The 27,304-nt window shown below is 45.0% G+C and overlaps 3 protein-coding genes across 6 annotated transcripts in view; 2 read left to right on the top strand and 1 right to left on the bottom strand.

Annotated features, from left to right (window-relative positions):
* Positions 1-4,938: 4,938 nt before the first annotated feature.
* Positions 4,939-9,769, top strand: CIROP (ciliated left-right organizer metallopeptidase; the record flags this gene model as incomplete). The annotated part of the gene is made up of 14 exons (XM_081095914.1): positions 4,939-5,233; positions 5,357-5,450; positions 5,541-5,592; positions 5,916-6,059; positions 6,327-6,452; positions 6,847-6,931; positions 7,064-7,209; positions 7,286-7,457; positions 7,640-7,709; positions 7,786-7,882; positions 7,984-8,256; positions 8,458-8,684; positions 8,866-9,045; positions 9,562-9,769. The coding sequence occupies 14 exons, from the start codon at positions 4,939-4,941 to the stop codon at positions 9,767-9,769; spliced, it is 2,169 nt and encodes a 722-aa protein (XP_080952040.1).
* Positions 9,770-9,917: 148 nt separating this feature from the next.
* LOC308528825 (uncharacterized protein C14orf119) lies at positions 9,918-14,339 on the bottom strand. Its single transcript, XM_081104625.1, has 2 exons — positions 14,104-14,339; positions 9,918-11,079 (listed from the first exon to the last, which is right to left on the bottom strand). Exons 1-2 carry the CDS (start codon positions 14,136-14,138, stop codon positions 10,653-10,655), a joined length of 462 nt encoding a protein of 153 aa, XP_080960751.1. The 5' UTR covers positions 14,139-14,339; the 3' UTR covers positions 9,918-10,652.
* A 100-nt stretch (positions 14,340-14,439) lies between these two features.
* Positions 14,440-27,304, top strand: part of ACIN1 (apoptotic chromatin condensation inducer 1) — a gene marked incomplete at its 5' end in the record, with an annotated part of 36,758 nt that continues 23,893 nt past the window's right edge. For 2 of the 4 annotated variants that reach the window (XM_081104573.1, XM_081104572.1), the window contains 4 exons: positions 14,440-14,751; positions 16,173-16,238; positions 18,448-18,559; positions 18,969-19,088. In XM_081104573.1, coding sequence (XP_080960699.1) covers positions 14,440-14,751; positions 16,173-16,238; positions 18,448-18,559; positions 18,969-19,088 — 610 coding nt within the window. The remainder of the gene's footprint in view (positions 14,752-16,172; positions 16,239-18,447; positions 18,560-18,968; positions 19,089-27,304) is intronic. The other 2 variants (XM_081104574.1, XM_081104575.1) reach the window with 2 other exon arrangements.

The following is a 27,304-nucleotide window of genomic DNA, read 5'->3' as shown; positions in this document are numbered from 1 at the left end:
CATACTTGATACCATCTCCTCCATGCCAGGCACTTTGCTTGTTGTGGGAGCTACGGGATAAACAAGGGGGACGGTCCTTGTCCTTGTGGGGCTTACAGACTCGTGAGGGGGGCAGACGAACGGACTCTCACAAGTAAATGTATAACTCTAAGTTGTGGACAGTGCAATGTGGCAAAAGTAAAAAGGTGACTGTGACAGATATGTATAAGGCTCTCGATTTGAAAGTGTCAGAAAAGGTTTCTTTGAGGAAGTAATATATAAGTGGGTATCTAAAGGGTAAGTAGGTGTTAGTCTGCAAAAAAGTGGGGTTCCTAGCAGAAAGAGTATGCAAAGGTCCTGAGCTGCAGGATCTTCCCAGTCACTGACAGAGACTGGGGAGGGGCAGGCAGACTAGGCAGGGACGGGGGGAGGAAGGGGAGGTCAGAGAGGGGCCGAGACCACATCCTGCTCCAATAGATGGGATCCAGAGCACCAGAGGGAGGAAACACCTTCCAAAGGAAGGAGGTTTTTTTCCTCCTAATGGGAAAAAAGGGATGGCAGCAGACACAGGTGGGTTAGTAGCCGGCAGAGGCTGACTTCTGTCTCCCGGGGGAAGAAGAGGTGACTGCAAGCGACTGACCAGGAGGCTCAGAGGAGGCTTGAAGATATAAAATCCTAGTTGCTGAGGGTGGAAGAGGAAGCTGATTGCTGGTATTTCTGACTTGGAAGCACACAGCTAGAGTGGATGATGACAAATTTGGAGTGACAGCTGCCTGTTCTGGGCTCGATTTCCTTCAGTTGTCCTTAGCGGCTCGGCAACAAATGGATCTTATCCAGGGAGGTGGGATGGACAGGACAGACTGGGAAGGGGACCTAAACAGGGATTTAGTGGTGAACCTGGAAGCTAAGGTGGACAGGAGAGATGAAAAGACAGGAAGGACCAGTGGTTCCTCAATGAGCTCGTAGAACAGCTGCAATGAGCCGACTTGAGCAAACAGACCATAAGGAAAGGAGATCATATCAGAGTGGGATGACTGATTCGGTTATTTCATAGGTGCTACAGTTTCTGGTGATGATAAGGCTCTGGGCATGACTCTGGGAGTGGCTTGCTAAGGTGGAATTGAGAAGAGTGTTCGAGATAAAAGGGTGAAAGAACTGAGAGATCAGCATCCTAGGTGGATCAGCCCTGTGGTTGATACCCCACGTAGGACAACTGCTCTGCTCAGCCCCATTCACTCTCCGCCTCTCACATTGTCCAACATCCCGCATCATCTCTTTCACCTCTGCCCCTTCCTCCTCAACATCCCCGCTCCTCATACCTATCTAACTTCCTATCTCCTTGCCCTTCCTCACCTTCATCCCCATCACTCTAACTTCCATTCTCCTAACTCCACCCTCTCTTATCATAGCCTTCACCTTCTCCTTGCCCATGAGCTCTCCTCATCTCCACCTTTTCTCTTCCTCATCTTTCTCATCCTGTTCCTCTCATCACAGCTTTATTTCTCCTCCACGCTGGGCCCTTGAGGAGCACTACTGCATGATGGGTTAAAGCTTGTGCTCAGGAGCCTTCCTATGTGGGTTCAAATCTCACATTTTACCACCTACCTACGTTGACTAATTTCACTGTGCCTCAGTTGTAAAACTGGGACTATAATGATACCTACATTGTATGGTTGCGGAAAGTTTAACATGAGTCTAAAGTGCTTGGAACAATGGGCACAAAGGAAGTGCTCAATAAAATTATTATCCTCACCCTCTCTCCTTATCTCCTTGCTCTAGCCTCACTTTCATCTCTCACCTCCACTACCTCTCTGCACCTACTTCATACCTCTTCAAAGAAGCAGAGATGAATCAGCTTCAGCCCCCCCCCCCCCGCCCCCCAAGTCTAGCAAGGAAACAATCACAAAAATAAGTGTCAGGAGACTATAATAAGAGCTACTTCAAATATGTGGGAAAAAATGCTATTAGTGACCAGAGGATGTGCAAACTAACTCAGCTCAGGGAATAAAGTCTCCACAGGCAGATACCCTCTCTGCTGGATCTTTAAAGATGAGGAAGAATTTGCCAGGCACATTCAGCAGAGAGGTATTCCAGCAGAAGGCTTTCCTTGGGCTTCCTCTGAGAGAAGGTAGGGAGTTCTGTGAGTGTGTGCGAAGTTAGGGTGAACCCCTACCCTGGCAGGGCATACCCTCCTCAGTCTGACCACAAGGGGGCAGCAAAGCACAGGCGGGGCTCCAGGTGGGAGCCAGAAAACCTAAAGAGCCACACAGACCTTGAGTCCATCACCTGGAAGTTTTGTTCACAGTTGCCCTGTCCCAGTCAGGAGAGAGAAAGGCTTCTTCCAACACTTGGAGAAAAAGACTAGGTTTGTCTTAGAGAAAAAACACGAATCAATTTTTTAAAAATATTGCAGAAAACAAGAGTCCCCTAAAGATTTTTACACAGGATGATAAGAATGGAATATTTCTCCACTGAGTTAAAATGTCAATAGAATATGCACGCTTTACTTGACTTCGTTACCATAAACCAGACATTGTTCTCAGCACTTTACAAATCTTACTCCTCATAAAAACACTATCAGGCAAGTGCAATCATCCCCATGTTTTAAGTGGAAAAACTGAGGCATTTGACTAAGTTACATAGATAGAGTGGGCCAGAGCTGGTTTGGCTCTAGAGTTTGGATACCTCCCTTGTAATGGATAGTGCCAGCCACGGCTCTGGAATGTAAGAGTGTAACATTCAGTCTCCCCAGCCGTCTCTGTCAGGAATTAGCTATTCTGTCTTACGTCACTGCACCCTGGACCTGCCTCTTCAAAAGTTAAATAATAGGGCTAGGTTCTGTTCCTTGTCCACAAACTGAAGACTAAGCCCTCTGAGCTATGCCGAGTGCTGTGGATACAAAGCCAGCCAGGAAGCAGGCCCACCTTGAAAGCGTGCAGGATGTGCAGGGAGAGCCACTAAGCCAACAATTATAAAAGATGACAAGTGTTCTGTTGGGAGCAGGAAGGAGAGGCTGCCTCCCCCTCTGGCAGGTGTGGAATTTTGGCTGGAGGTGTTAAGAAAGGCTTCCCAGAGTAATTACAGGGAAGGTAGGAATTAGCCAGGCAGGCGGGGAAGGAGGGTATCCAGGCAGAGTCAACAGGATGTGAAAGCACAGAATGAGCAAAGAAAACAAAGGGAGTGCCAAGAGTTAGGTGAGGACATCTTTGAATGTTTTCCATCACTGTCCATTTTTTTTACTTTTTTTATTTTATTGATTTTTACAGAGAGGAAGGGAGAGGGACAGAGAGTCAGAAATATCGATGAGAGAGAAACATCGACCAGCTGCCTCCTGCACAACCCCCACTGGGTATGTGCCTGCAACCAAGGTACATGCCCTTGACCGGAATCGAACCTGAGACCCTTCAGTCAGCAGGCCTATGCTCTATCCACTGAGCCAAACCGGTTACGGCGCACTGTCCATTTTAAGAGTCTCCTTTCCCTCCCCACATGCCCATAAATGGCTTCTATGAATACAACAGCCTCTCCTTGGAGCTGTCAGTCAACCAACATGTATTTGTTTTTAAATATATTTTATTTCAGAGACAAAGAGAGAGATAGAAGCATCAGTGATGAGAGAGAATCATTGATGGGCTGCCTCCTACACACCCCAACTGGGGATAAAGCCTGCAACCCGGGCATGTGCCCTTCACTGGAATCGAACCCCGGACCCTTCAGTCCGCAGGCCGACACTCTATCCACTGAGCCAAACCAGCTAGGGCATATTTGGTTTTTTTAAATCCTCACCCGAGGATATTTTTCCATTGATTTTTAGAGATAGTGGAAGGGAGGAAAGAGGGGGGAAGAAAAAGAGAAACATCAGTGTGGAGAGAGAGACACAATTGGCTGCTTCCCACATGCACCCCCACCTGGGCCTGGGATCAAATTGCAACCAAGGTAAGTGCCCTTGACCAGGAATCCAACCCGTGCCCCTTAGGTGCCCAGGCCAATGCTCTAACCACTTAGTCAAACCAGCCAGGGCCCAACATGTATTTGTTAAGCACCTACTAAGTCTCCTGCACAGATGGAGGAGATGCACTAACCTCTGGCAGTTTAGAGTCCACCGGCTCTGATATGGGGCTGGTGAAGTGCAGGTGCCTTGTTTGCCCATCTCCATGGACTAGGCAGATACTTATGAAGCAAAGAATGTCCCACTACACACACACACACACACACACACACACACACACACACACACACCGTTATGTTAAAACCCACGTTTTAGTTCTGGGAAGGTTCTGAGGTTGCCCACTCAGAATGGCAGGGGAGCCCTGGCAGGTTTGGCTCAGTAGATAGAGCGTTGGCCTGGAGACTGAAGGGTCCCAGGTTCGATTCTGGTCAAGGGCACAAGCCTGGATTGCGGGCTTGATCCCCAGTAGGGGGTGTGCAGGAGACAGCCAATCAATGATTCTCATCATTGATGTTTCAATCTCTCTCCCTCTCCCTTCCTCTCTGAAATCAATAAAAATATATTAAAAGAAGGAGGAGGAGGAGGAGGAGGAGGAGGAGGAGGAGGAGGAGGAGGAGGAAGAGGAGGAGGAGGAGGAGGAGGAGGAGGAGGAGGAGGAGGAGGAGGAGGAGGAGGAGGGCTGCAGGGGAGTTAGGATGAGAGAAGGAAGCTGGTCAGGTGAATTCCTTAGCAGGTGGGCCAGGCCTTGGGAATAACACTGCCCCTCACCCAGCTCTCCACCTCTGGCACCTCTGGGAAGAGACAACTTTGGCTCTTGTGGTTCACATCCGACCTCCTGGCAGGAATTGTAGATTTAGTCAACAACACTCAAATCTTGAAAAAATAAGCAAAAGTGGTGGGAGGAGATATGCAGAGAGATGGTAAAGAAAGGAAAGCCAGAAGTCAGTGAGGCAGGGAAGAAGGGGCAGGAAGAGAGCCTCGGGGCAGGCTCTGGAAGACACTGACGGAAGATGCTGCTGCTGCTGCTGCTGGGGGCTGCCACACGCCGGTGTCTACATGACGAGACACAGAAGTCTGTGAGCCTTCTCAGGCCACCTTCCTCCCAACTTCCCTCAAACATCCGCTCTTCCCCTCTCACCTTCCCTGGCTCTCGTGATCCTCAGCCCCTCCGAATCCAAACCTGCCATATAAGAGACCCTGTGTCAGGTGGAGCTTGGGATCCTGAGGGAGATGGGATGGGTGGGGAATCCCGAGCCCTGGCCGCAGTGAGAGAGGCTGCTCAGCGACTCCAGGGTGTCCTAGCAGGTGAGTGGATGAACTGGAGTCAGGGAAGGCTGAGGAACAGAGGGAGCTGAGGCAGAAAACCACCACAGAAGAGGACTGGAACTCCAAGATACTGAGGTGAAATGGACCTTTCATCTTGTTTAGTGCCTCCGGTGCAAGGACCCCTGCTTTTGAGCCGAGACCCTGCACAGTACTGCCATGCTGTCTGGGGAGACCCAGATACTCCAAACTACCACAGGTGAGTTCATGTCATTGTGAATGTATACAATGCCTCTTCAGGGTACCCAGAAATGTCTCCAGCTTACCTACAGATATTCATTCTTTGCAGATGCAGCCTCTTGAACCCAGGGTACAAAGGAGAAAGTTGCCTGGGTGCAAAGGTGAGATTACATTCTCAGCTTTGGAGATCTGAAGATCCAGAGCCTGCTTAGATCTCTCCAAGACCAACAGCATCAGAATTACCTAATGTGCTCCCTAGCAATACAGGTTCCTGAGCCCCGTGTCTCTTTGGCAATTTATTAAATCAGAGATTTGGGGTAGGGTGGGTGATGGTAGAATTCCTCATTCTAACCAGCCGCCTAGATGACACTAAGACACACTGGACATAGAAACTCCTTGCCCCTCACTCCTAGTACCCAGTTTCCTACTGTCATATCTTCCAGCCCATCTGCTAATTTAGATGTCACATTTCACTCCCTGCCAGATCCCTGACGCCCACCTCCGTGGTTATGCTCTGTGGCCAGAGCAGGGTCCCCCGCAACTGATCCAGCCAGATGGGCCTGGGGTCCAAAATACCGATTTTCTCCTGTACGTGCGGGTTGCCCACACTTCCAAGTGCCACCGAGAGGTGAGGTTCAAATCGAATCCCTTTTCCCTACTCTGCTTCTCTTAATCTTAAACGAGGGGCAAGGAGCATAAAAGCAGTTTTTATTAAATTGTGCTTATTTGGCGTCACTTTGGACATGCTGATGAAGTTTAGGTGAGGGTTAAAAACCCTCTAAAGTTTAAGCCATCCCTTGGTAACACTGAACCTCCATTTTCGGGAAGATTTCTTCTATGTTACCCCACTTCTCCCCTTTCTGCCCATACATTGTCCTCACTCATCCACCCACAGCCCTCTGTCATTGCCTATGCTGCCTGCTGCCAACTGGACTCAGAAGACAGGCCCCTTGCTGGTACCATCGTCTACTGTGCCCAACATCTCACCAGCCCCAGCCTCAACCATAGTGACATCGTCATGGTGACTGCTGTATAGTGACAGGTTGGGTGAGGTGGGGCAGGTCACTCAGCTTCCCATGAAGTGGAAGAACCTATTAAGGATGGAATAGGCTCTCTCCCTCCCCAGAGCACACCTGCCCACGCCTTTCCCTTCCCTTGTCTTCCCTTCCCTTCCTTTCCCTTTTCTTCCTTTCTGTTCCTTTCCCTTCTCTTCTCTTCTCTTCCTTTTCTCCTCCACCTCCCCACCCAAGGCAAGTTGCCATTAGCTTCCTCATTCCCAAGCTCCAAGGACCCTTTCATTATCTCAATAAAAGGTGTCTCAAGTTCTAAGAAGTGATGGGGCAGAGGAGCTATAGAGTGGCTGGCTAATCCTGTTGCAAATCCAGTTCCCTCTCTCTGCTGTCATTTGTCCTTAGGCCACACTACACGAATTGCTCCATGCCCTGGGTTTCTCTGGACAACTCTTCAAGAAGTGGCGGGACTGCCCCTCAGGACCCAGCGGTAAATGAGAGGAATGAGGAAGAGGCCTTCCCACAATGTCAACTACAAGGAATCACTACTATCTCATGAACTTCTTCCTTCCAATTCCACCTCACCTTTCCTCATATTGCCTTCTCCCCTTTCTGTACTCAGTTGGAGAGAACTGTTCTACAAGGCAACAGGTGACAAGGCGAGATGAGTGGGGACAGCTGCTTCTCACCACCCCAACTGTTAGCCACAGCCTGGCCAAACACTTGGGAGTGCTAGGGGTTTCACTGGGTGCCCCCTTGGAAGAAGAGGTGAGAATAAGAACACCTTGGGGTGATGGAAGGAAGAGGGAGTAGCCAGGTAGCAACCAGCTAACTCCTCCACTAGGGCCCTTCGTCTTCACACTGGGAGGCCCGACTACTCCAAGGCTCCATAATGACCGCTATCTTCGATGGTGCCCAGCGCACTCGACTAGACCCAATCACTCTTGCTGCTTTCAAAGACTCAGGCTGGTACCAAGTCAACCACAGTGCTGCCGAGGAGCTGTTGTGGGGCCATGGTGAGAAATACGGGAGCATTACAGAGGGCACACATGACCCAAGTCAGCTTGGGGGAAGTGAGAGAGGCTGGAAAGAATATCTGCTGCTAAGATGTAATGGAGGCTGTAAGCACAGCTAGCACTGGAGGAATGTTTGGGGCTTCATTTGTTTTGAATGTTCTTCCTCCCTATCTCTCAAAAAGGATCTGGCCTGGAATTTGGCCTGGTGACCACATGTGGGAGTGGCTCCTCAGACTTCTTTTGTACTGGCAGGTATGTGTGCTGAGTGGTTGAGGGGCTGTGCAGCTGTCAGTGATCCGAGTGTCACTCTACCATTCCTCCCGTACAGTGGACTGGGCTGCCACTACCTGCACTTGGACAAGGGAAGCTGCTCTTCAGACCCTGTGTTGGAAGGCTGCCGCATGTACAAGCCCTTGGCCAACCGGGTGAGTAGATTAGAAAACAGTGAAACTGAATGGACAAAGAGAGGAGTCAACTTCAAAGACATCGAGACAAACACTATTCTATCTTCTGCCCTGCTCTTCAGAGTGAATGCTGGAAAAAGGAAAATGGATTCCCACCTGGGGCAGAGAATCCCCATGGGGAGATCTACCATTCCCAGAGTCGTTGCTTCCTTTCCAACCTCACATCACAACTGCTCCCTGGGGACAAGGTCAGACATCCCTCTCAGATCCCACACCTGAAGGAAGAGGAACTCACTGGCCACTGCTACTTACATCAATGCACAGAGAGGGGCGCCTACAAGGTGCAGTTGGAGGGATCCCCCTGGGTTTCATGCCCTCCAGGAAAGGCTATTCAGGTGGGTGTCATAGGTGAAAAAGCTGTAGCACACTGGCTAAAAGAAATTTGAAAATGTTTGTACAGTGGTCCTAACCAAACTATTTTCTGTTCATTTTTTACCAAGTAACCTCTGAGCCCAAGACTCTGACTTAGACTGTACATTTTCTTAGGAGGACTTGAGCAAGTAACTGACTATAACCTGCTACATGTTTCCTTGTAGATACCTGGGTACTATGGTCTTCTCTTCTGTCCCCGGGGTCGGCTGTGTCAGACTAATGAAGATACAGATGTTACTTCCCCATCTATGAGTCTTTCAACCCAAGACCTGTTATTCAGGCTGTCTTTCGGATTAGCTGGGCCCCCAGGCCATTCCCTAGGGAAGGAAGAAGGACAAGAGTTGACTGAAGCAATCCTGCAGTCTCTGGTGCGCAGAGGAGGCGCTAGAAGGTAAAAAGGGACAATTCAGACTGAGGCTTTTTATGATGGGCCATAGAGAATGCTTAAGTCCTTTACTTCACAATTGTCTTCTGGAGATTTTCTGTTCATCCCACTCCTAAACCTACATGTTTCATGAGATATGGCCTTCCAGGGACTATCGCTCCATTAATAGATCCAAATGTCTATTTAGGTGCTATTTCCACAGCCCTTCAATTACCACTAGTCTGGTGTTCACTGTACATATGTGGAAGCCCCCTGGTTGCCAAGGGCCTTCGGTTGGTATGCTGCACAGGGCCCTGACCCTGACTCTCCAGAAGAAGCCTCTAGAAGTATATTATGGAGGAGCCAACTTTACCACAGAATACAGCAAGTAAGATAACATTGCATGTAGATTTTTTTTTCCAATTCCTAGTCCAGATGTTTGAAATTGTATTTATTAAGCACCTACTCATGTGTATACATGAGTTTATACAGGGTTATTTCAGGAAATAAGGATCCCTGACATGATTATCTCTGGCCTATCATTATAGGACACCCTCCTACCATGATAGTGGAGTTCCCCCATCTCTAGGACATAGGGATCCCACCATCCCTTCTATTTTAAGCACTATCCAGGCACCAGGTCTAACTACCTAAACACCAGTTTAGCCAACCTTCCCCTTAAGCCACTTCCCTGTCAAGTTGTCTCCTTCCAACAATCTTAAGATGCTGAAGACTTGGATACTGGTCATATTCCTATTTTCAGGTTCTGTAGTCACTCTTATTTTCTGTTTAGTTTACTGTTTGCATAAAGCGGGGTTTTATGAGCTCTATGTATAATAAAGGTAAAGCCCTTCACCTCCTAAGCCTAGGCATTATTCCAAGCCAAATATTATTTTGTTCCTAGGTTCCTGGTTACCTCGGGTCATAATTCCTCCATGACCCACCTAGGTTTGTCAGTAGTGCTCTGCCTAATGCTGCTTATCCTGGCGGGTGCACTGGGAACCGTGGCCTATCAGAAACGAGCTACTCTTCAGGTGGGACCATCTGCCCCTTACCATTCATCAGAGCTCCAAAGCCCAAGGGGCTCATTTGGAGGAATAAGGGAGGTGTGATGTTACCCAGAGCATGATGGGGGCAGGACAGATTATTTCTTGGAAGACAACTGGATGGGAGTCAATCTGCTAGCTACACTTAAGTTCTACTTTTCTCAGAATGCCTCTTTTCATACTGGGTTTGCAATGAAAAAACAGGTAGAGACTTATGATTCCAAAGATTCATTCTTTATTTTGATACAAAAAAATAAACCCTTCAACCTCTAAAGAATGTCACTTTTTTTTTCATATTGTTATAGAGCAATCTTACAGAATATCTTCTAACAGCTCCAAGGATATCACATATGCTTTTGAAAAAAGTCATTACTATTTGGATTCAAACACATATCAGTGTGGAGGAAGGAATAATTATCTCCCTCTTCTGATTTTTCCATAATTTTTTCTAAATCATCACAGGAAAAGCTAGTGGTTAGGATGTCACATAATTATGCCTGAATCTGCAAAGGGAGGTGAAACCAGACATCTGAATCCAGCTAAATATAAAAACGTGACCTTTTATTGCTCTTCTCTCCTGCTTCTGGAGTAGGAAGGTTCTACTTTATATCCCCATGGGCCAGCAGTAGGCTTGAGTTATGTGTAGGTGCCTTTTGGTTATAGTTGCAAAAGAAGCCATTAAATTCTTGAGGGTTTGACATCTCCTGGAAAGAAGTAAGCTAGAGGCAGACTGCTACCCTGGATTTGCTTAGATGGAACACATTTACACTAGTAGTCCAGCGGATGTGCTGTAAACATTGAAATAACCAGGCCTGTACTAGTCAGCAAGCTCAGTCAGTGAATCAGGATACCATCCCCAGACCTTTAAGTGGCACATCGGAAGTTCTCACTGTAGAGTTGTGGCTTTGGCTCCATCAACTATAGTTGTCTTCTCTGACTTTAATGCCTATCAGTCTTTACCAGCTGTAGCAGCCACTGCTTGGTAAAACTTTGCCACGAAGTCGGGCTCACTGACCTCCAGCTGCCTGACAAATTCATTGCGCTCCTCCTCAGCCCAACCTCGAAACCACTGATCCCAAAGACGTAGTTGGCACTCAAAGATACAAGGTGGTCGGTTGGCTCCAGACACACTAAGCTGCTCCAGACCTTCTAGCAATGGCTGTAATTTTCCTGGCACTGCTTTAGTTACCAGGTCTTGTAGGAAACGTTCACGCTGGGGACCTGACCAACTGGCAAACCAGTGAAGAATACACTTCATTTCCTGGGAAGTGATGTAAGACATTGGGGGAAGGGAAGAGTTAATAGAATTGCCTGGCACTGAGGGTAAGAGAGAAGAGAAGGATAGCTGCATCGAAGATGATGATTCCAGTGGCATCCTGAAACATAAAAGCAGTTATATACTCTTTAGAGAGATCAACCAAAATATAACTTCCCAACAACAAGGAATCTTATCACATCCCATCAGCATTTAAAAGAAAATTACTTTGCCTGGCCGGCATAGCTCAATGGTTGAGCATTGACCTATGAATCAGGAGGTTATGGTTTGATTCCTGGTCAGGGCACATGCCCAGGTTGCGGGCTCAATCCCCAGTATGGGGGGTGCAGGAGGCAGCCAATCAGTGATTCTCTCTCACCATTGATGTTTCTATCTCTCCCGCTCCTTTTCTCTCTGAAATCAGTAAAAATATATTTTTTAAAAAATTACTTTTCACCAATTCAATTTACCGGGAAACAGGGTCCTTTATTTCAGTTGTTATCCAACAACTTTAGAGAAATTTTCCAAGAATAACTTCATTTTATATTTGCCAACCTTCCTCTCTTTTTCAAACCTATTACCCTCCCTAACCACTGTTTCCCTCCATCATCCTTATAATCTAAAAATAACCAACACTTTTTCAAATGACCAAAAAAAATTTTTTAAATATATATATTTTTTATTTCAGAGAGGAAGGGAGATTGAACTCACAATCCAGGCATATGCCCTGACCGGGAATCAAACCATGACCTCCTGATTCATAGGTCAATGCTCAACCACTGAGCCACACTGGCTGGGCAAGTGACCAAAATTTTTGAACTAAATTCTATTTCATGCATAAGCATGTCTCCCGTTTATTAGACTATAGCAATGAAAAAAAAAAAAAATAAACAGTCTTATACAGAACTGTGAAAATGCCAAGGGTGAGGGTAGTTTACAGTTTTACTGTAGGATAAACATATATTTTCTCAAAAAAACCTCTTTCCCTTTGGCCACATCAACTCTCAGTTCAGATAATTAAAAATCACTTCTTCACTTCTCCAAGATGTTTGGTGCTATCATGACCAACATCTGGCCATTTTTCCTGAATGACATCAATTATGTCATCTGTAAAGTCTCCTTGAATGATGATTTCATCCTCTTGTTACTTTGGCACCACAGGAGAATTTTTGAGGGAAAAAAAGATATTTGTGCTTCTTTAAGATCAATTTCAAAAGCTGCAAGGCCAAATCCTCTTGTTACATACATCTTCTTTGCTCTGGGAAGTGTGGCTCTGGTAACCTTGAGTTATGTGTAGGTGCCTTTCGCTTTTGTTTGACCCCTTCCACCTCTCTTTTGTTTTTTCTTCTCTTCCTCTTTCCCTGCTGTTCCTTGACCCTCAATAATTCCAGCTTCTCCAATACATTTCTTGCTCATTTTCTCCTGCCTATTCCTATGTTTCAGACTGAGTAAAGGCAAAAAAAACAATTGTTAATGTTGGTCTATCACATCTTCCCTAAGTGAAAAAAAAGGAACCCATTTTTTAATCAAGTACATGCAGCTGGTCAGGGAGGATCTAGATACTAATCATTCCAGCAATCTCAACAGAGAAGGGGAAAAAAAAATTATATAACATTTATCTATTTATATAAAGGGCTGAGCGACCATCCGACTGGCCACTAGGTATGACGTGCACTGACCTCCAGGGGGCAGATGCTCAACTCAGGAGCTGCCGAGCTGTGGTCACTTGGCAGTGGCAGTTGTGGGGTTATGCACCCTGGAACCAGAGAGGAGAGAGCCTGATTCTGGGAGTGTCACCTGAGAACTGCCTTCTTGCAATTCCGGGACCCCTTGGGCCAAGGGACTCCACCTGCCAGAGGGACCCCGCTCACTCCACAGATGCCCTTCGAGTTGAGGTGCTGCCCTAGGTGTGGCCAGCTGGGGAGGGACCGAGGGAGGTTGGCTCCAGGGCGTGTTCAGGCCGTCCCACCCAGCCAGACAGCTTCTAATTAATTTCCTTTCAATGTGCACAAATCCATGCACATGGGGCACTAATACACACACACGCACGCACGCACGCACACACCTCCTTTGCAATATACATATAACTTCTAAAATATGCCAAGAATTTCATAACATCCATTACCTCCTTATACTTTTTGTAAAGCACCAGGAAAAAATTAAAGAGCAGAATAAGTGATGGGCGCCTGGCCCAAAATAAGATAAAAGAGTAAGATAAACAAGAGAATAACCTGTTTATATAAGGCTGAAAAAAGTCTAATTGGTTTGGTGGCTTAAGGATTGAACAGTGTTACTACACTGCTGTAGATGACAATTCATGTCTTTGAAAATTTGTCCTTAATGTTTAATATAATACCTATTGAGCCCAGGGGAGGTGGCTCAGTTGGTTGCAGCATCCTCCCATGGCGGATCCGATTCCTAGTCACCGCACAGGTTACAGGTTCAATCCCTGGTCAGAACACGTTTGGGAAGCAACCGATCGATGTTTCTGTTTCTCTTTCTCTCCCTTCCTCTCTCTAAAATCAAATTTTAAAAAGTTAATATAATACCTATTGATGCCCTGACACTGATTTGTATCACTAATGCAACTAGGTCAGCCAACCTGAATAGTTTCCAAGGCCCATAATTGAATCTCCAACAATGAAAACCTTAAACTACTATTGTATATGAGCTATTTTACTGTTTGTATTTCTTCTACTGCAAATTGGATTATTTGCAGTGAGAAAGAAAGGAACCCCCGAGCAATAACATCAGTTCAGTACCAAAACAGTCCTGAGAAAGGCTGTCTTTTTTCAGTGGCCTTAACAGGAAGCAATTCCTCAGAAAGGAACTTTACTCTCCTTTCCGGGGAAAGGGAGAACTTTTCCCAAGTCTTGGCTTCCATGGCAAACTCAAGTTCAGTGATCATGAATTACTTCAATCTGAGTCCGAAGACACGGTGCTGCCACTTGCCCACCTTGGGGGCCACCAAGCCTGGCATTTCGAAGTATGAAAAAACAACGTATCCTTAGATGGCAGTGGTGGGGATTTAATAGGATGGGAGGCGGCAACTGTTTCCGTAGAAGAGCGGGAGACTTGCCCTACGAGGGTGACCCGCAAGCACCGAGTCTCACCCAGCCCAGGGAGGGGCTTCTACCCCGCTTACCTCCCCTTTCCTCTCACAGGGCACCGAGAGACCATCAGAGTACTTAGGCTCCAACTATCGCCACCGCTTCCATGTTTCCTGAAAACCCTAAGCAAGGCCAGCCAGGCAGCCCACGCACTTCCGGTCCCGGACCAGCTCCAAACACCCAAGCACCTCAGCGCCTCAGCTTTAGGTCCGAAGAGAGCCGAATGACTCCGATCATGGTTATGCCAAAGTCGAGGGTTTCCGAATAGATTCGATTCAAAGCCTCGGTGAAACGGAGATAACCGAGTTCTAAAAGCAGGGCGAGGGAGGGGGGGGAGCATCTAGGAGGATGGAGAGAACCGATTGGTGCCGATGTGGAGACGGAAACACCCGAGTAGTTCCGGAGGAACCCGGAGAGTTCTGAGTGGTAATCGAGGGGTTGACTACGGCAGTGGGCGGGGTCAGATCGGTACGTTCGAAGGGCGTTGGCGGAAATTACCGAAGATGCCCGAAGCCGTCGGGACGGACCCGAGTACCTCACGCAAGATGGCGGATCTGGAGGAGGTGACTCTGGACGGGAAGCCTCTTCAGGCGCTACGGGTGACCGACCTGAAGGCCGCACTGGAACAACGAGGCCTAGCCAAGAGTGGGCAGAAGAGTGCCCTGGTCAAGCGGCTCAAAGGGGTGAGAAGACGGCTTTGCCGGGGTGTCGGAGGGGAGCGGACCCGGTAGAGACGAGTCTCTGCCGCGGCGCAGGCGCAGTGTCCGGGCTCGGCGCGAGCTCGCTCAGGCCGCCAGCGCGAACCTCCGGAGCCGCGCGCACGGTGGTTGGCGAGGCTCGCATTGAAATTGAGATAGCGCCGGTTCCCGCCTTAACGGCAGCGGCGCGAGCCCAAAATGGGAGGGTGCGCGCTACTCTCCCGGAGTGTCTTAAGCTCCTTCCTCCTTCCCCCACCCGCTCCTTGTTTGTGTCTGTGGTTTCGGCGCATGCGCTGCAGAAGGAGTTAAATCCCACTACAACCACCGGCGTTGCTGGCTTGAGGGGGGGGGCGGGTTGGGCTGGGTCGGAGTTAGGGGTATAGTTGGGCGGAGGGGTTGATGGGCTTGGTATCGGTGTCCAGAATAATAGGATTGGAGTAGAGTAAAAGTGTCTGATTATATTAGGTGAGGTGAAGAGAATCCTTAATTTGAAGGGACATGGTTAGAGAGGGGTGTATAATTAATAGGGCATTCAAAAGCAATTTGAGTAGATTGGAGTTCGGTGAATGTTGGTAAGAGGTGAGGCAGGTTGGTATATGTTGGGGATTTTGAATCGGTTTGAGTAAGTTAGGGTGGGATCATCATGCGGTGGATGGGTGGATTGGTGTGAATAGGTTTGTGTGAATGGAGGGAAGGTGAGGATGTCTTGGTTTTGATTAGGGTTAATTAGGATATGTGGTGGGTAGGGTAGTATTGGGGCAGGGTTGGCTCAAGGGTTAAGTTGGCAGACCGTTGCTTATACACAAGCTGACATTTCTTGTGCGCGCGGGGGTGTGTGTGTGTTGGGTTAGAGCACAGTTTACAGAGTCTGAGCTCATTCTGTTCTGTAGCCTCCTTTTTGAAAATGTTTAAATTTGATAAATCTACGTGTCACTCTTTTGAAAAGAATCTCGATTAGATCTAGTCCTGGGTAACTGTTTGACGTAGTAATTCAATCAGCCCACAGCCAGTAGCCCCATGTTGGTTTCATGTATTTGAAGCTGATTTGAGTATTTGAAGTAATTTTACCAGATTTAGAAGGAGCCCTAGTCAGAAGTGCAGAAGGTAATAGGGATTATAGCACTGGTTCTGTCACTGATTTTATTACATAGCCAAGTCCCTGATTGTCTCTTGTGTGCCTACATTTTACCTCTGTACATTTGGGAGCAGTAACCATGGCTACCTTTAAGGGTCTTGTGAAGATAAATGAGAACAGTATTAGTGAAGGGCTTTTAGGTCCCTGGAAAAGGAATACAGTTTAAATGTGTATGGTTAGTCGTTGCACTTAATGAAGAGATTGAGGGAGGGGTGGGTTTTTGTTTTTTCTCCTTCTCTGTTTTCTGACTTTTTGCCCTTTTCTATACCAGGCTCTAATGCTAGAAAATTTACAGAAACACTCAACGCCCCATGCTGCATTTCAGCCAAATTCCCAGGTAAGGAAGAAGGTTCATTAGATGGGGTAGGCTCGTTGGATGCACAGATACATGGAAGGACACAATGTATATTTGATGTTTAATTCCTTACCAATATTTCCTAAGTTCCCTGGGTCGGAAATGTTCTCGTACCAGGGCAGTTGAATTCTAATAAAGAATTCAAGAACAGAATCAGAGGAGCTGTTAGTTGATTTCTGATACTTGAAATGGTGTGTGCAGAAAAAATGTGGCTCCAACTGATTTAAGTGTTGTACTGGGATCTGTAGTCATTTAGTTGCTATTGATTTGGGGGAAATAGTGGTCTTTGAATGTAGATATAATGTAAGGAAAATGCTTGACTAAGATTTTCCAAGAATTCAATCTTTTGGAAATCATCCACCATTAAAAGTGTTAATACTAACCATAAAGTTACTCCTAAACATTATTAATTGCTCTGTTATTTAGGGCAAGGTAATTAACCTTTGAAAGCCTTGGTTTCCTCAACTTCCCTGTGTATAAGATAAAGAGGTTGAACTAGATCCATAGCACTGTAGCTGCTCTGCTGGGGTTTTGGGGAGCTGCTTTTTGAGGGCTTCCGAGGGAAGATACCTTTTTCCCAAGAAAGGAGAGATTCACACTCCCCTCTTAAACTAGATTAGATCAATTTTTATCTGGTTTGTATATTGAGTTTTTACATAAGGTTTTTTTTTAGAAGAAATCATCCCACAGTTTAAAAAAACAACAACCTTGAAAGCTAACATTTTAGCTCTATTTTAGACTGTATGACCTCTTAAGATTCTTTTCCATTATAAAATCTCATCATTGTAGTGTGTCATGCACTTAAAGGAAAAAATCCAGATCTTTGTTATTGCAGTGGTGTGCAGCTCCAGTACTAGATGAAGTCCCAAGATACTCGGGAAAAATTCTTACTCCCTTGTTATCACCTCGTTAAGCTGTCTTATAATATAGCTTGTTCACAGAGATTTGGTTAAACATAAGACACTGCATAAGTTAATCAGTTTATGGTTATATTCCTTTTGCGTTTTAGTCTTTGAAGCTTTGCTTTTATTAACAGAATTTTTGCAGTAAATACATATATTCTCTAATACATGCAACCCACACTTCATCAGTGTCCATTGAGTACCAAGAAACTCATCTTACTTTAGGTGAAAGCCAACATTTACTATGCTTAGGAAAGATGACTAGTAACATAGAACATATTTAGTTTTTTTTTCCTTTTCCTGGAGTTCTAATAGCATTTGTCATGCAAGAAGGCTCTTGGGTGGAGGACTTATGGAGAGAAAGCTGAAGGGCAGAAGAGTGATGTGGGAGTCTGTGTTGCAAAAAAATGTATGGGAAGGATTAAGCGACTGCATTTTAAATATTGTTACCAAGTATTATCACCCAAAGAAAGTGGAGTTAGAACTCTGTCTAAAGCTGAATGGATATCCGTTTATGTAGTCTCTTGCTTTCATATTTTTTAAGTACTGTACTTGAATTTTGGAGATGTTTGTTAAACTGTTCCCTAGATAGGTAGAGATTGGTCTTTTGTTAACAATAAAAGATGAAATAGTATGACCTAGTATTTTCCCCTTTTATTTCTTGATATTACTAAAAAATTTAGATTATTTTTAGATAATATTTCCTATTATCTAAAAATTTAGATTAAAAGACATTTTACAGGAATTTTTATTACTTTTAAGTTGTGCATCACTTTTTGGGTGGGAACTGAATATTTAAAATAAGAAATTATGGCCCTAACTGGTTTGGCTCAGTGGATAGAGTGACGGCCTACAGACTCAAGGGTTCCAGGTTCGATTCCGGTCAAGGGCAGGTACCTTGGTTGCGGGCACATCCCCAGTGGGGAGTGTGCAGGAGGCAGCTGATCAATGTTTCTCTCTCATCGATGTTTCTAACTCTCTATCCCTCTCCCTTCCTCTCTGTAAAAAATCAATAAAATATATTATTTAAAAAATATATATATATACTTAAAAAAATAAAATAAGAAATTATGTGCACTTCCTCTTTTTGCTATTTTTTGTGAATCATAGAACCATTTATTTTGATCTTCAACATAAAAGTCGCTTAAAAAGGAAGCCGTCCAACATTTTAATCATCTTTCTTGAGTCCAGATATAAGGGGTAGATCTTTGCTCCATGGAATTTTCTTCCTTGCATTTTCCTAGTTTGCTTTCCTAGACTTTTTTTTTTTTTTCATGTCCTCAACACAGATTGGCGAGGAAATGAGCCAGAACAGTTTCATAAAGCAGTATCTGGAAAAGCAGCAGGAGCTACTTAGGCAGCGTCTGGAACGTGAAGCTCGAGAAGCTGCAGAACTTGAAGGTAAGCCCAGACTGTCACTTCTTACAAGGAGTTCTTCATTCTTGTTCCTGTAACTGAGTAGATGGGCCTGTTTAACTAGGCAATTTCAGGAATAAGTCAGCCTAAGACTATTTTATTTGCTTTGGTAGTTTATGCCAAGTGAGTTACTATTTACCTTTTGTCAGGAAAGAAGACAATTTGACTATCTTATTAGAAAAGGATTCCTGCCAACAGGAAGAGTAATAAGTAAATTAAGGCACCCTTTTAGATGAGGAAGAGCTTAATCCTAGGGAGTTTTTCTCTGTGTAAAGCACTCTTTTTAGTATATACTCTATCCATGACTTTGCCTGATCTCCTTCACTCCTCTACATATTCCCACATGCTGAGCCCTTCACTCCCTCCCTGCCCCGACCCAATCTGTACTTTGCAGAAGCTTCAGCTGAGTCGGAGGACGAGATGATCCATCCTGAGGGAGTGGCTTCCCTGCTGCCTCCTGACTTTCAGAGCAGCCTGGAGAGACCAGAGCTGGAGCTCAGCAGACATTCGCCCAGTACGTATCTCCCTCCCCACTGCGCAATTTTGTCAATCCTGCGTAGTTGGTGGGGGGAGGTAGTTGCACCTCCTTTCATACTAAGCCTCCATTAAAGTCCCAGGGAAACTCTGTGGCTTGATAGTTGACATGTTTTTCATGGAAATTATGTCCTTTTTGAAGTCTGCTTTCACCTCTGTTGTGTTAACCTGTCAGAATGTTTTGTATGGTGGTATGATTTTTCTTCTCATCTCTACCTCTTTAACCTCTTCTACCTCTGAATTTAGCAACAGTCACGACTTTCTTTTACCTCTTTATCAATTATATATATTTTGAGTTGCACATCCAGTCATCCCCTCAAAGGGCATCTGCTGCAGTTTATTAATTCATAATTGTTATTGAACACCTGTTTACACCAGGCATGTACAAGGCACCAGGAATATAGTAGAGAAATATAAGTCTCTGCCCTAATGAAATCTATAGTCTAGTGAGAAGATGGACATAACCAAATTATTACATAATTAATTACAATTGTGCTTTGTGCTGTGAAAGCCAGTGCAGAGTATTACGTGAGCCCTAACCCACTGTGTGGACTAGGTTCGGGCAAGATTAAATTTTTCACATTATTAAGCACTTAGTTTTGCATAGTATCTCAAGCAAAAGTCTGTAAATTCAGCCTTTGTTTGCTAGGAACTACCTATCTAAAACAGTATCCTTTTATTTTTTTATTTTTTATTTATTTATTTAAATGTATTTTTTATTGATTTCAGAGAGGAAGGGAGAGGGAGAGAGAGAAAAACATCAATAATGAGAAAGAATCATTGATCACTGCCTCCTGCACGCCCCCTACTGGTGATCGAGCCCACAACTTGGGCATGTGTCCTAACCAGGAATCAAACCTGGTTCATAGGTCGACACTCAACCTCTGAGCCACACTGATTGGCCTAAGACAGTGGTCGACAAACTCATTAGTCAACAGAGCCAAATATCAACAGTACTTCTTCAAAATAGACTCGCCCAGGCCAAAAACCGACTTCTGCGCATGGGCCACGAAGTTTCAATCGCACTGTATATGCGCTCCTGCACATGGTATTTTGTGGAAGAGCCACACTCAAGGGCCAAAGAGCCGCATGTGGCTCACGAGCCGCAGTTTGCCCACCACTGGGCTAAGACAGTATCCTCTTAGGAGAATATGTATATAAGATGTGTGTACAGTAGATAGCTATATTAAACCAATATGTAAATTAACAAGTATTTTGAATCATTATTAATGTTATTGTTTTGAATCATTAACCATATCAGTGGTCTTGGGGAAGGTGATAATTTCATATTTAACATTTTTGAAATGTTTGAAAGTTGCTGGCTCTTCTGATTAATATAGAATTTCTTCCTGAAAATAGATTTTTAGGAGGTATTTAATGATTGGAGAAAAATACGTTTTTTAAGAGACTTCTTTTCTCCTCATATATAAAAGTAGCAGACCCTCAATTGATCCATTTCACTCTTAGCACTCTTTTTTTTCTTAATTGTAAAGCCAAGAGGAAGAGGAAAACTTATAAGTTAGTTGTCAGTGTTTCTTAAATAAAAGTCACTCAAAATATTTACTGAATTTCTGCTACATACATATCTCCATATGTATATGGGGAGTTAGCACATTTGTAAAATCTAGGGAGAGAAAAGATAATTGCACATAAAATTAACACTAGAATATGATATGTCAGGTTTTTAAGTGACATATAAGTAGTACAAGCACATGTACCATACGAATTCAAGAGTAAAAGCATTCTGAGGACTGGAATAGAGAGAGCCTCATGAAGGTGTAGGATTTGAGCTAAGCCTTAAAAATGGGTAAGATTTGAATTGGCACAGAGGAGATTAGGGTATTTTTAGGAGGGAACAAAGGTATAGAGATAGGGATGATTGTGATATCTTTAAAAGAGAGGTATCAAACGAATTTAGCCAATGTAAAGTATTCTTTCATATTCAAGAATAGAGAAACAATTTATTTTTTTTTAAATATATTTTATTGATTTTTTACAGAGAGGAAGGGAGAGAGATGAGAGTTAGAAACATCGATGAGAGAGAAACATCGATCAGCTGCCTCCTGCACATCTCCCAACTGGGGATGTGCCTGCAACCAAGGTACATGCCCTTGACTGGAATCGAACCCGGGACCCTTCAGTCCTCAGGCCGATGCTCTATCCACTGAGACAAACCGGTTTCGGCAAGAATAGAGAAACAATTTAAATGGTAGATTGGGATGATATTGCAGAAGGCTTTGAATATCAAGCGAATGTGTATGAGCTTTTTTATTCTAAAGGTAATGGGGGAACCATTGAAAATTCTTGATAGGAACATGATTTGATAAGGAACTCATTTTTTTAAAAAATATATTTTATTGATTTTTTTACAGAGCGGACGAGAGAGAGATAGAGAGTTAGAAACATCGATGAGAGAGAAACATCGATCAGCTGCCTCCTGCACATCCCCCACTGGGGAAGTGCCCACAACCCAGGTACATGCCCTTGACCGGAATCGAACCCGGGACCTTTCAGTCTGCAGGCCGACGCTCTATCCACCGAGCCAAACCGGTTTCGGCAGGAACTCATTTTTTTTTTTTTAATATATTTTATTGATTTTTTACAGAGAGGAAGGGAGAGAGATAGAGAGTTAGAAACATCGATGAGAGAGAAACATCGATCAGCTGCCTCCTGCACATCTCCTACTGGGGATGTGCCCTCAACCCAGGTACATGCCCTTGACCGGAATCGAACCTGGGACCTTTCAGTCCACAGGCCGACGCTCTATCCACTGAGCCAAACCGGTTTCGGCAGGAACTCATTTTTTAAAAAATATATTTTTATTGATTTTCAGAGAGGAAGTGAGAGGAAGAGAGAGATAGAAACATCAATGTTGAAAGAGAATCATGTATTGGCTACCTCCTGCACGCCCCCCACTGGGGATCAAGCCTGCAACCCAGGCATATGCCCTTGACTGGAATCGAACCTAGGACCCTTCAGTCCACAGGCTGATGCTCTATGACATAGAGTCTATGCACTGATCAATGTTTCTCTCTCTCTGAAACCAATTAAAACAAAGCAAAACAACCTGGCTGGTGTAGCTTAGCAGTTGAGCCTCGATCCAAGAACCAAGAGGTCACGGGTTTGATCCCTGGTCAGGGCACTTCCCTAGAAGGGGGTGCATAGAGTCTATGCACTGAGCCAAACCAGCTAGGGTAGGAACTCATTTTAAGAAAAAAACCTGTCTCAGTTTGAACGTAATTTGAGCCCTAGCTGGTTTTGTTACGTGGTTAAAGTATCAGCCTGTGAACTGAAGGGTCTTGGATTCTATTCTGCTCAAGGGCACATACCTCAGTTGCAAACTCCATCCCTGGCTCCCGTCGGGGTACATGTGGGAGGCAACCAATCAATGTGTCTGGTGTGTGTCTCTCTCATCGATGTTTCTATCTCTCCCACTCCCTTCCACTGTCTCTTAAAAAAAAAAATTCAGTGGCCCAGCTGGCGTGACTCAGTGTTTGAGCGTCATCCTATGAACCAGGAGGTCATGGTTCAATTCCCTGTCAGGATACATAACTGGATTGCGGGCTCAATCCCCAGTATGGGGTATGCAGGAGGCAGCCAGTCAATGATTCTCTGTCATCATTGATGTTTCTCTCTCCCTCTCCCTCTCTAAAATCAGTTTTTTTTAAAATATATTTTATTGGTTTTTTACAGAGAGGAATGGAAAGGGATAGAGAGTTAGAAACATCAATGAGAGAGAAACATCGATCAGCTGCCTCCTGCACACCCCCTACTGGGGATGTGCCCACAACCAAGGTACATGCCCTTGACCGGAATCGAACCTGGGACCCTTGAGTCCGCAGGCTGACGCTCTATCCACTGAGCCAAACCGGTTAGGGCTCTAAAATCAGTTTTAAAAAAATTTTTTAGCCGAAACCGGTTTGGCCCAGTGGATAGAGCGTCAGCTTGCGGACTGGGGGGGTCCCAGGTTCGATTCCAGCCGGGGGCATGTACCTGGGTTGTGGGCACATCCCCAGTGGGAGATGTGCAGGAGGCGGCTGATTGATGTTTCTCTCTCATCGATGTTCTAACTCTCTATCTCTCTCCCTTCCTCTCTGTAAAAAATCAATAAAATGTATTTAAAAAAAAATTTTTTTAACCAATGAAAAAACATATCCTCGAGTGAGGATTAACAAAAACAACTGGAATTTGAAATGAATGTATCCTGACATAGAAATAAAGTTTCGCCGAAACCGGTTTGGCTCAGTGGATGGAGCGTCGGCCTGCGGACTGAAAGGTCCCGGGTTCGATTCCGGTCAAGGGCATGTGCCTGGGTTGCGGGCGCATCCCCAGTGGGAGGTGTGCAGGAAGCGGCTGATCGATGCTTCTCTCCCATCGATGTTTCTAACTCTCTATCTCTCTCTCCCTTCCTCTCTGTAAAAAATCAATGAAATATATTTAAAAAAAAAAAAAGAAAAGAAATAAAGTTTCAAAAGCAAAGATATAGAGTGAATGTAGCTAGTCTCTTCAGTGCTTTATGTCATCAGCAGGACCGTGCCTGTGGCTGTCATTAATGGAGGGAGGAGTAAGGGACAGGTAAAAGAAAAGGCAAGAGAGAGGTGAAAAATAAAAGAGATGAAAGTAGTAATTGTAATAGAGTAAGGGAGAGGGATAGAGAGATAGAAACACCGATGAGAGAGGAATATCATTGATCAGCTGCCTCCCATATGCACCCCCTTCTAAGGAAGTGCCCTGACCAGGGATCAAACCTGTGACCTCTTGGTTCTTGGATCGAGGCTCAACTGCTAAGCTACACCAGCCAGGTTGTTTTGCTTTGTTTTAATTGGTTTCAGAGAGAGAGAAACATTGATCAGTTGCCTCCCTATGCACCCTGACTGAACATGCCCCCTATTGGTGCTCACAATGACACTCCAACTAACTGAACCACACTGGCCATGGCTAGTTTACTATTTTTAAGACTATGGATTCCTGCCCTGGCCAGTTTGGCTCACTGGATAGAGCGTCAGCCTGCGAACTGGAGGGTTCCGGGTTCGATTCCAGTCAAGGGCACATGCCTGGGTTGTGTGCTCTAGCCCCGGTGGGGGACTTGCAGGAGGCAGCCGATCCATGATTCTCTCTCATCATGGATGTTTCTCTCTCTCTCTCCCTCCCTCTTCCTTCCTCTCTGAGGTCAATAAAAAAATATTAAAAAAACAAAAAAAAAAGAAGAAGAAGAAGAATATGAATTCCTTGGCCCTACTCTGAGAAACTCAGGGAATGTGACTTCTGGGACTCTACATTTTTTAAAGTCCTCTTATAGTTCTGTTGATTAATTTATGAATGACTAACTGAAAGAATAGTTTTTCAGTATTATATTTCATCAGGATCCTTGACTTATATTCTGGCAACCTCCAGTTTATGTGCTGTAGACAAAATTCCAAATAGGAAGGAAGAATCTATATATATAAAAGCCTAAGCAACTGGTCGACCAGTCACTATGATGTGCACTGACCACCAGGGAGCAGGCACTCAACACAGGAGCTGCCCCCTGGTGGTCAGTTCACTCCCATAGCGGGAGCGCCGCTCAGCTAACGGATGGGCCCCAGACTCAGCGCCCACGGCTGGTGAGTGCCACTGTGGCAGCGTGAGCCTCTCCTGATCTGGTCTGTTTAGGCATGAGCCCACCGCAGGCGCAGTGGAGCCAGGATGAGCAAGAGCAGCAGGTGGCATTGGACTCCCGGTTTCAGCCCAATCCCCACAGACCACACCAAGGAACCCCACCTGTGCACGAATTCGTGCACTAGGTCTCTAGTTCAGTGGTCGCCATCCTTTCGGACCTCACAGACCACCAGTGGTTCACAGACCACCGGTTGGCGACCACTGCTCCAAAGGTTTCCTTAAACCAGCGGTCGTCAACCTTTCAGACTTCATGGACCACCAGTGGTCCACCAGTGGTCCGCGGGCCACTGGTTGGCAACCGCTGCTCTAGTTGGTTTATAAAATCCTCCCTGGCTCTCCTTGACTTTGTTTTTTGTTTTTTAATTTTATTGATTTTAGAGGGGAAAGGAGAGGGAGAGAGATAGAAACATCAATGATGAGAAAGAATCATTGATTGGCTGCCTCCTGCACATTCCACACTGGCGATCGAGTCCACAACCGGGCATGTGCCCTGATGTGGAATCAAGCCATGACCTCCTGGTTCATAGGTCGATGCTCAACCACTGAGCCATGCCAGCCAGGCGTCCTTCTTGACTTCTTAACTCTCCATCACTTTTATCAGATTTTCAAAGGTGTGGCGAGTCACTGTCCACCCTCCAATAGTCAGAATTTGTCTGGATTTCCTTAAAGATCATAACTGGGTATACAAAAATCCTCGTTAATTTCTTCAAAAAGAGGTTGATGTAGAAAAAGTAGGAAGAAAAATTCCAAAATATTTTAAAATGAATATTTAGAATACAGGTTCTTTAACAAAGGGATAGCCCCAGGGGATTGTAGCCAGCCTTTGGCTTACAAAGCATGTGGTACTTACTCTTTTTCTCATATTAAATCTGGATACTGCGGTTCTAGAGGAATGCTAGATAATGTTACTTATATAGCTACCATTACTCAGATTTAGGTTTGGCATGATTGCCTGGTCCATTCTCTTAATTCCTGCATTTTATTCCAAACTAAGGATACCCTTTGACCACAGGTTTTGCTGTGATCTTTAGCTACCTTACTTGGGTCCTGCAAATACTGCCCAGGGATTTGTTTTCTAGGATGAAGAAACTACTTTCCAATATGACTCTTATATTCTTCACCTTAATACATTCTACACTGACTAGCAGCTAGCAGCCATATTTTCCTTTCTCCTGAAAGCTTCTGGCTTTGGAATCTTGGAGATCTTATAATTTACCCTGACTTGCTTTTCAGTTCCTGAAATAAATTTATTAATCTGTTACCACTATTTTTAAAAAATATATTTTATTGATTTTTTTACAGAGAGGAAGGAGAGGTATAGAGAGTTAGAAACATCGATGAGAGAGAAACATTGATCAGCTGCCTCCTGCACACCTCCTACTGGGGATGTGCCCGCAACCAAGGTACATGCCCTTGACCAGAATCGAACCTGGGACCCTTCAGTCCACAGGCCAACGCTCTATCCACTGAGCCAAACCGGTTAGGGCAACCTGTTACCACTATTAGCCCCACCTTTTGCTAAAGATGCTCAGTTTCTACACATTATTCACATCCGGTTTAGGACACTTATGTGGCCATGTACTCATAATAGAAGATGGCAGCTTTCCCAGAAGCTTGTCTTCATCCTATCAGCTTTGTACAAAGAGATTCCTCATCTCTTCCTTACATTTTGTATTGCTTATTGAACTCTTGTTGCTTGTCACATTTTTTACAACACAGTGATGACCAAAACTTTCTGAACAGCCCTGCCCATTTTATCCTCATCTTTTTTTTTCTTCTATATTTATATTGATTTCAGAGAGGAAGGGACAGGAAGAGAGAGAGAGAAACATCAATGATGAGAGAGAATCACTGATCAGCTACCTCCTGCACGCCCACACTGGGGATTGAGCCCTCAACCCAGGCATGTTCGATTCTGACTGGGAATTGAACCGTGACCTCCTGGTTCATAGGTCGACACTCAACCACTGAGCCAGGCTGGCTGGGCTACTCTCATCTTTTTTTTTTTTTTTTTTTTAATATATTGATTTTTTACAGAGAGGAAGGGAGAGAGATAGAGAGTTAGAAACATCGATGAGAGAGGAACATCAATCAGCTGCCTCCTGCACATCTCCTACTGGGGATGTGCCCACAACCCAGGTACATGCCCTTGACCGGAATCGAACCTGGGACCTTTCAGTCCGCAAGCCGACGCTCTATTCACTGAGCCAAACCGGTTTTGGCTACCCTCATCTTTTTGATGACTTACCACTCAAGTGCTTCCCAAGGGGTAATCATCTAGAATCCTGTTGCTGCCATTTTACAGTATCAAAATAATATGATCCAATAGAATAGTATGCAGCTTACAATAGATGGAGAAAGAAGCTATTTGCTTGTATATACCTCCTAACTTTAATACATTTATGTCTGGCCAACTTTGTACATACTTTCTACCCCCACCCCGAAAATTATGTTTATTTAATCAGAGCATATATATATCTACTGAAAGCCTATTATTAACCACAAAATATCTCTCATATGACTTTAAGTATGTGCTTA

This window comes from Myotis nattereri, assembly GCF_964212035.1.
Source record: "Myotis nattereri genome assembly, chromosome: 1".
NCBI lineage: Eukaryota > Metazoa > Chordata > Mammalia > Chiroptera > Vespertilionidae > Myotis > Myotis nattereri.
Note: the sequence above shows the minus strand (reverse complement) of the source record. Positions and strands in the feature narration are given on the sequence as shown.

Coding starts and splice junctions, on each gene's coding strand:
- LOC308528825 (XM_081104625.1), bottom strand. CDS start 14,138: ATGGTCTCTCGGTGCCCTGTGAGAGGAAAGGGGAG. Junction 11,080..14,103: donor CCTGTGAGAGGAAAGGGGAG/GTAAGCGGGGTA, acceptor TTTATGTTTCAG/GATGCCACTGGAATCATCAT.